The sequence below is a fragment of the Python bivittatus genome, unplaced genomic scaffold (assembly GCF_059951505.1).
Source record: "Python bivittatus isolate LINGU-HERP-01145 unplaced genomic scaffold, Pbiv_v1 ctg000580_np1212, whole genome shotgun sequence".
In the NCBI taxonomy this organism is placed as follows: Eukaryota; Metazoa; Chordata; class Lepidosauria; order Squamata; family Pythonidae; genus Python; species Python bivittatus.
This window is the reverse complement of record NW_028277087.1, coordinates 3,293,223-3,302,725: the sequence shown is the minus strand read 5'-3', so window position 1 is coordinate 3,302,725 and position 9,503 is coordinate 3,293,223. Positions and strand designations below refer to the sequence as shown.

The window sequence follows — 9,503 nt, the reverse complement described above, 5'->3', positions numbered from 1 at the left end:
GCTCTATTTCTCCTCTTTACACCGCTTCCCGAGTTTACCTCAGCTCTTTCCCTCCCCCTGTTCCCTTTCCACCCGCCCGAGGTTCACCCCCCTGTTCTCCACCTGCCCCAGACCTCGCCCCCGATTTTACCCCAGCTCCCGCTCCTTTCTTCCCCGAGAGGTCACCTCAGCTCTCCCCATTAGCGTTACTTCCCCTCGTCCTCTCCCCACTTCCCTCCCTTCCCCTTTTTTACCTCAGCTTCTCCCCTTGCCCGCATTTCTTTCACTCCCAGCGGGACTCCAGCGCTCGCTACCCGCTTCCTCCAGGTCCCCTTGGGCTCTGAGCCTCTCACCTGCCTCACCTGTCCCTTCCTCTCCGCTGCCCCTCCACGTTTTACCTCAGCTTTCCACGCCCTTCGCTTCTCCGCCCCACATTTTACCTCAAAGCTTTCCCCCGCTCTGTCTCCGCGCGCCTCGGTCGCCCCACATCACCCCCATCGCCGCCCCAGCGCTCCCCCGTCCCCCCTCCGCCTCGCAATCCCCTCTTGCTGTCCTCCCCTCCCCCGCATCGCTCCCGTGCGCGGCAGCCAATCAGCGCGCGCCTCCACATCCGGGGCTCTCCTCCCCCCTCCGCCGTTCTCACTCTCGGCTATGGCGGAGGTGAGTGTGTGTGTGAGTGTCGGGGGGGGAGGAGAAAGTCGGCTCTCTCCCCCTCCCCCTCCTCCCCTCCCCCCTCCGAAGAGAAGGGGGCACCCTGTGGGGGGCGGGGCTTGCACTGGTTTGGGGGGACTCTTGGGGAGCAGGAAGTGGGGAGCCAGGGCAGGTTTTGGGGGGGCAGGTGGGACTTGCAGGGCGGCAGGTAAGGGCTGAGAGTTCTTTGGGGAGATTGGTGGGGCCCGTGGGGGGATGAACGGGGTGAAGAGGCGAGGATGGAGTAGTTGGGACTGCGTTGGGGGTGCAGCGCAAGGGGTCGGAGAGGTAAGGGATGAGTCCCGAGTGGGTCGGAGTTTGCGGAGACTGAAGGAGGATGGGGGGGCAGGTGGGAAGGGGTGGCCGTGGGGGGACTTCAGGAGGGTCGTCGAAACTTCTGGAGGTAGTTTGGGGGGATCAGCAAGGATGTGGAGGTGTGGACGATGGGGATGGAGTGGTTGGACTTGGGGACTGGAGGAGGATTTGGGGGTGCAGGGCTGAAGGTGTGAGAGTTGAGGCCTTCTGGGGGAGCAGGGAGCTGATGAGGGATTGGCTGGAGTTTGGGGGGCTCTGCAAGGACTTGGGGTGTAGGGGTTGAGCTGTGACAGGAGTGGTGCCTGTAGGATTGAGGACATGGGGGGCAGGGGTACTTGGGGTGCAGGTATGTCACAAAGCAGCTGGAATTCTTGGGGGAGTCAGCAAAGATTTAGGGGTGCTGGGACAAGCATGCCTTTTGGGGTGTTGGGGATGCTCTGGTTGTGACTTTTTCAAGTGGACACAAGGCTTAAATATTGAGGGTTGGGGTGTTTAATTCAGAAGCAGCTGCAATTTAAAGGAATTCAACAAAAAATGGGGGCTAGAGACACTTCTGTGAAGTTGGGATGATGTTTCTGGGATACGGGAATAATTTGAGGATTGCATCCGATAGCCACAGAAGAAAGGGTGTTCTCAGGGCAACATTGCTATCAAAATTAAGGAGTCCAGGGATAGATGCAAATGTTGTGTGTCAAATGGTGTAGGTTGGGAGTGGTGTGGCTGGCACTTTTTACTGGGAGAGTTCATAGGGATATAAGGCTTTGGGGTGATAACTATGAAGTAACTGGAGATTGTTTGGAGGTTTACATTTTGTATTTGCAAAATGGAGGAAGGGGTAACCTTCTATGAGCAGGGGAGAAGAATTAAAATTTGGAGAACAGAGCTAGAAATGGTGTACCCACTGAGAAAGAAAGCCAGGAATTCTAAGAAGCTTGATTAGGGTTTCAGAGAATGATAAAATAGTAGGGGATATTGGAGAAAATACATTTAGGATATTTGAGGACAAAAAACTATAGCAAGGACTTGGAGCTGCTGGCAAATTGGTGTAGTCCATATTTAGGGGTGCAATTGGTGGAAATGACTTGAAGGCAATGCACCTGGAAGAAAAGAGATGATGTAGCTGTATTTGTTTAGAAATTATCAACTGGGTTTGGAGAGCAGCAAGGTTTAGATATGAGAAATGTTGGAGGTACACAGAAGGTTTGAACATCCCATCTAAAGATCCCAAGATGGTTGGTTTGGGTTTTTGGCCATCTGAAGAGACAAAAAATAAAATCTTGAGCAGGCCAATGGCCAAGATAAAAAGTTCTGATTTTCAGAAAGGAGGCCTGACCAAAGGGGATGACAAATGTTCATAGACCATTGAGGAATCAAACTATGGGAGCTCTTCAAAGGTTAAATCCACTTCATGATGTCCTTGGTAGAGGTTGTGAGTAAAGAAAAATAATTGGAAATGTGTGAGATTAGGTGGAGGGCAGCTGAAATTTTGGTGGACTGCAGATGAAGGTGACAAGAAGATAAGGAGCTGTTTGTGGGAATGTGAAAAAGGGAACTAGAAGACTGGAAAACTAGAGACAAAAGACAAAACTGGTGAAATGAAGGTCTTCAATTCTGTAGCATTTGTGCTTCTAACTTTCAGTTGCTCCTTTGATGGGATTATTCATTAATATCTAAATCTTTACCTTGAGTTTTTGTTTTTTTTTTTAATTTAGTAGGATTATGTAGGATGTGAATTTTAAAAGATTGGAAATAGACCTCTGGGGGTGTCAAATACAGTATCGTATTTCAGATTAGATGTATGTTGTAAATTAAATATCTGTACACTTCAAAGATGGTTTGGAAGAAATGCTTTGGATCTTACACAAGTGCAGCAGCACCCCTCTGTTCATTAAAACATCCCATCTTTCTTCAGGCTTCCACATGGGACTGAAAATAAATACCACTACTTTATGGAGTCGATTCATGACATGATGCTCAAAACCCTTGACACTTTGACTTTTGAAATGTCAGAATGATACAGCTCCATTACACATGGTCACTGATTTATATTTTAGTACATTTACATTTTTATTGCTTTGTGTTTTTTTATTGCATTTTAAATTATAATTTTAATGAGCGTGGCTTGATGGACAAATAGAAATATTTAAAATAAATAAATAATAAATAAGCCTGTCCATGTTCCAGATGTTAATGCTAATGCGTGTAACCTCTGGGCTATAAAGAAGAAAGATGTTTGTGCCAGTTTATTGGGGAAAATTCGCTCATGTTCACAGTTGTCAAATTCTGCATGGACTGTGAAATTGGATTGTGACATGCAAAGAAATGGTACTGTGGGTGGACAACCATTTTATTTATTTTATTTAAAGCAGTCTCATGTTGCCTTTCATTCTGCTTAGTATGTTAGGATAAATATATCAAATGATGTTTTAAATATCAATTTTGACTGAGATTTGATGTCCCCAAGGAAATTGGTTGCATTTGGTCTTGGTGTCTCATGAAGTATGACCTCATTCTAGAACATATTTTTCTGCAACTTGGTTCCTTCGAGATGTGTTGAACTCATATAATTCCCAGGAAGCATTGCTGAAATTGCTTGTAAATGATGGAAGTTGATGTCCAGCAATTCTGGAGGCATGAAATTGGGGATGTGAAGTAGAGCATCACTGCCTGTTTTGTCTTGTTCCCAACTCTGCTTCTTCAATGTTATCCATTACAGACCTGATGTTGGTGATTTGTTTAAGGAAGCAGCTGCTGTTTTCTGAGACAGCTCTGAACAGAAAGATAGACTTGAGTATCATCCTCAGGGTTCTCAATGTCTCCTTCTTGATTTTATTTATTTATATTAAATTTATGCTCTTTTTCCATCAAATGTAATGCTCAGGGAGCCCACAGTAATAAAATACAGGTAAAATAGGTTTTTATATTTTATATATGCACACACAAAAACTATTTAAAATATGACAGTACAAAAAAATAAACACTGATTAAAATGTGCTTCATTTAAAAAAGAAGAAGTCGTGTTAAACTGCCAAACACTTGTCTGGATTTATTTTAAATAAAAAGATCCAAGCTGGGAAAAGAATAACAAAAGATGGAGTTAGCCTGGTCTTCTTTGGAAAGAAGTTCCAGCAACTGGAAATAATCTTTACAATTTTTCCTGACAGTTTTAGATGATCAACAATGATTGACCTTTCAAGATCAATAGAAAGTCAACAGAATTTTTAAGATATCACAACTCTCTGGAGTAGACTACTTCTCCTTAAAGTGATCCAGATTTTGTGTTCAATTGTACCAGACTCTACTGAGAATTCAGTGTGCACAACATGAAGATCACTATCGGTCACAATGGTAGCTTTCATACAGTTGTCCAAAATATAATTTGGAAGATCCAGAATAAGTTTTCTGCTTGGAGAATTATCTAAATGCAGCAGTGCTAGGTCCAGTCTGAAAACTGGGATAAAGAATAATTTATTTGTTTTTTCCAATAGCTGTACTATCTTTTCAAGGACAAAATCACTGAGTTCAGTTAGCAGCTGTGAGCTCCAAGGTTTAGCTCAGGTATGCACTAAGACACGGGTATCTTTTAAGACAGTGCTGGAGGAATCACCTGCTCCTAATGTTCCCATTCCTTCTTGAACTACCTTCTCTAAGCATGCAAACCAGCATTTTCCATCTGATTTGCAACAAAGGATTGTCCAGTAGAAACAAAGGCTTCCTGATAAGTTCAGAGTCTAATCCTATGTTTGGTTCAACCCTATTTTCTTTTTAAGCCTCAAAGACTTTTAACCATGCAGAATTATTGCGCAATAATGTGTCAAGTATACCCTTAGGTACTTTATAAATGTAAGGTTTATACTCAAGCAAAACAGAAGCGCAGTTAATAATATGATGAATTCTTCCTATCTGTAATTGTTATGTAATAGAATCCCTGAAATATTGACTTTTTCATTGGGTAACAAAAAGCAGGGCATAACTTTTAGTTGTGAATTATACAGTATCTCAGGAGATTTGAGGCAGTCTTTTGAGGAAAGGAAGGAATTTCCTGGATTTCTTATGTTCCCTAGTTGTTGGGATTTGTAGCCATTTGATTTGGTTTCAGACAGAAACGTTCAGATAAAACTTAAGGCAGTGGCTGAATTCACACACCCCAAGTTAACAAAATGGAGTTCTTATGTTCATGCCACACATTCTGCCCAAATGAAACATGACCCATTGTGATGATTGAGTCACAGAATGGTTGGATTTATCAAAACATGCTGAAACATCACCCAACTCCATTTTAGCCTAGTCTAGTACGTTGTTCAGGTTAAGTCAATGAAAAAATGACACTTGTATCATTGTCAAGACCATTAGAACATGCCTTTTTGAAGAAATTTCCTTTAATTTCTCGGAGGCTGGGAAAAAGGATGGTGGTTCAGAACATCTGTACATTCCTCCTTTATCATGAAAATGGGCAGCCACATCTCCACTGCATTAACAGGTGGTTATCAAGAGGATCAAGGAATCCCAGCTCTGATCCTAGGGAACTTAAAGATAAATGGAGTGCTAAAGTAAGCATATCAAGTAGTCAAGACTTCTGTAACCTAAACCCCCTTTCCCCCTTCCAATAAATTTGATTGAGAAGACACTGAGAATCTAAACTTCTTGGTGATCAGCAGCTGCTAAGGGCTTGGCATTAATCTTGACAACTAGATGCATTTATTTTAGCATTCTGTTTATGTTTGTTAGGGTAAGATTCCTTGACCCTCTTCCTAACCACCTATTGATATGTCAGGGCGATGGTTCCCTGTTTACACATGGAGTGAGAATCTTCAGCGTACCCCCTCCCCCTCAAAAACTGTACAGGACAGGCCGAATGTGTGGGGAAAACAATTTCCCCACTGTAGCTTTTCAGGCACCAAGCCGTATAGGGCTTTAAAAGATGGTTAAAGTTCATGGGCTTGTCCAGGTAGTCACCAGAAAGACTGACTCAAAGGCACACATTTACATTTTTACCAGCACTTTGAATTGGATCAGAAAGTGAACTGTTAACCAATATAGCAACTGTAGCATAGGTGTAATATAACTAAATCTGTACTTCTGATTAGCAGAGAGGCTGCTGCATTTTGGACCAGCTAAAGCCTCTGAGTCATTTTCAAAAGCAGCCCTGTATAGAATAGGTTACAGTAGTGGATTGGCATTTTGTTTTCAGTCCTTTTCCTAATGATCCCCTGTGTAGAATTTGCCTTTTTCCAGCAGATATTTTCATTAAGCTATTTATCCCCATCCTAATATTCCTATCCTGTCTGATTACTACAATGTTGTCCAAACTTGGCCACTTTAAGAGGAGTGGACTTCAACTCATATGTTGAAAAGCATACGTTTTTAATACATATTATTGCAGGCTCCACTGTTCTAGACTGCTTTACTACGAGAATGGTCTATTTCTTCTTGTCCTTTACTGATTCAATATACACCTCTTATCCCTAAGTTTCCTCTGGAGATTTTGTCAAAAGCCTTTTGAAAGTTCAGATAAACAATGTGAGGACATACCATTCAGAAGATACGTTTATTCTTTATTTAAAAAAAAATTGTGCATACGTTTTATAATTTTGTCTTAGTAAATTATTTCCACCAAGGTTTGATAATTTTTCCTCCTTATCCTCAAGTAGTTCTCCTTAAACAATATTAGCATATCATTGCTTGAGGTTACTAAAAAAAATCCCCCCTCCCATTAGTTTGGATTTCTTTAGTGCATGTATGGATTCTTTTTTTTTTTTCCTTGCTCGTTTTGGCAACATTTCCATTTTCTCTAATAGCTTCCTTGACAATGCTAATTAATCATTTTAGAGGGCTCTTGAACTCAGGTACCTTTCTTGACCTGCAGTAAATAGTCTATCTTAGCTTCTATGACTGTGATTTTCAGTAACCCCCAAGCATCCTGAAGTGATTTGATCCCTTCGTCTTTCCTTTTCAGCTGCCTTTCAACCAGTCCCCTCATTTTCAGGAACTTTCTGCTCTTGCCTACAAGTTAAGGGAGTGGGTTGGACTGCCTGAACAATTTCCCACTTGTGCATAAATTGAATTTGGTGGCACAATGGCAATACTTCCAATTGGCACTGAGATCTCAGTCTAGGTCTAAGGCACCTACTCATTTCATTCTGTAAAAAAAAATTACTTCTTTATCGTGTCTGGAATGTGTATTCATCCAGTCACTGAGCAGATAATTGAAGTCAACTGGGACTGTGTCACTTCCTCCTTTGGATACTTCCCTAATTTCCTTTCCCATATAAAGAGATTTTGGTTACAATAACATGTCCCTGATAGTAAATTATTATGAGGTATTGTCACTCATATCTATTCTGTGAAGAAGTTGGTCCCTTTTGAGATTTATGAATTTGTTGATATTATGACCTCTTTGATATACAGAGCAACACTACCTTATTATTTCCTTTACAAGTAAAGTTCAATTGCTGTTGAGGCTATGGATACCACCATATTTTTTCTTGATAACAATGTGGAAATTGGTTGCCATGGCCATCTTCAACCATTTTTTCAGCTTCTTAGACTATCCTACAGCCCTTGTGGTTCTTGATGGTCTCCCATCCAAGGATGACTAGGCCTAACCCTGTTTAGCTTGCAACCCCAGGCAAGGTCAGCTAGCTACTACTACCTGCTAAGACATTCCCTGGACTGGACATCTTCTGTAGTTTGAGTATAGGATCAGCTGGGATTTCAGGTGGTGATGTCCTATCGGAGGCTGTACACTACACGAGAAAGTAGCAATCGCCACCTTCCAAGTCCCATCCTGAGCCTGTGGTTTCAAGGATAGTCAGCATATGAAGGTCACAACATGTGATTTATTCCTGGGAAAATAAGCATTGAACCAATGGATCTTATAACTGGAAGAGCTGAGTTTTTAAACACCATTAGTTGCCTTTAAAAAAGTTCATGCTGCATTAGTGGGGTTGAAAGAAAGATTAATTGGAAGGCCAATATTGTAACAATTGACCCAGCTTTTAAAATTCTTTTTGGCACTTACCTGAAAGAGTTATTTAAGATTCCTAGACACTGGCATCAACTTTTCTGTTTCTGTGCATCTATTTTCTTTGATACTATCTGAAAAAAATTGAAAGGCAAAATGTATATGTGTATGTGTTTTAAAGCACTTGTGGAAGGTCTTGAATTGTCCCTTAGGTTGTGCTGTTCTCCATTCCTAAATTTCATTCCTGGCATTCACTGGATTCTTTCTGCAAGCCAGCAAGCAGTCTGTAACGAGAACAGATCCACAATTACTAATAAGCCTCATGGGAATAGTGCATTACAACACATGTGTTCCTGCCTATAGGTTGAAGACATCTCCCTCACAAGGTTTTCCTAATAGGCCATGAGCTTGTATTCCTATGGGTGTATCACAAAATTCTGTGCTCCAGCACCACTGAACCTGGCTCTTCCTAAGATAGATCTAGTGACATCTTAATTCCTGAGGGAAGAGGGGTGTCATTGTTACCTGCTTTGTCCTTCCTGGCATCTCTTTGCATAGCATGCTGTGATTGGAAGGTGACTCTTTTCTCATGGTCCTCCTAAAATTGGCCAGGTCTAGAGGCTGTGTCAAAATGGAGAAAAATAAGAAAGTTTAGGGGAGTGGAGAAAACTGAATAATGGAAGGGGCCGGGGGAAGGGAGAAAGGGGAGGAAGATATAGCAAAGAGAGGTATTTTACTGATTGATATAAATATATCCTACATGAGCAAGATACAGATCAGCTCCATATGATTTAACAGATACTAAGCAGGAATAAGGAAAATTCCTGCCTCAGAACAGAAGTTGAAGATATATCAGGGATGGTTTAAAATAAGAAAAGATTAAGAATTCCTTCATGTTGGAAGAATATGAATGTCCAGAGTGCTGGTGGGAACTGTGAGATTTCAAACAGGGAGCCAAGGGGAAAGGTTCAATGAGACTTGAAAGGAGCTCATCCTCCTTTGACAACCAGAATGCTGGTATACATGAAGCTGCTTGGTACCAGATAAGCCAGCCCAGAATATGGTCAATGAAGGCAAGATTCTCTGTTTAATTATCTTAAACATATCAGCTGCTGTTGGGTGGGAGGTGGAGACGTTTAAGAAAGGGCATTCATTTCATTTATATTCTGCCTTTCATTCTGGAGCTCTGAATGCTATCTATATGTTGTTCTCCCTTGATTGCCTTCCACTCAACTTTGTTGCATGTTGATTACATGGTAGTAAATTTTAGTGTACTAGTTATTTATAAACTGCATATGAGTTGGCAGCGTGATTGCCTGCAAAAAAGGCAAATGCAGTTTTAGTCTGCGTAAGTAGAAGTACAGTTTGGTTCTGGGTAGGAAGTGTACTCCCTTGTTCTGAACTGGTTCATAAACTGGGGGTCCTCCTGGACTCAGAGCTTCTGCTCATTGGATAACCTTACCTGGTGTGCCAGTTATGACCATTCCAGGATACTCTCGTCATAGTCACTGATACAGTACTTAATCACTTTGTACTTGGACTGCAATGCTCTCTG

General features: G+C 41.9%; 1 protein-coding gene across 2 annotated transcripts in view; it reads left to right on the top strand.

Moving 5' to 3' along the window:
- Positions 1–596: 596 nt before the first annotated feature.
- The window catches only part of MIER2 (MIER family member 2), a 52,286-nt gene continuing 43,379 nt past the window's right edge, over positions 597–9,503 (top strand). For both annotated transcript variants that reach the window (XM_088149377.1, XM_088149376.1), the window contains exon 1: positions 597–639. In XM_088149377.1, coding sequence (XP_088005503.1) covers positions 631–639 — 9 coding nt within the window. In that variant the 5' untranslated portion in view covers positions 597–630. The remainder of the gene's footprint in view (positions 640–9,503) is intronic.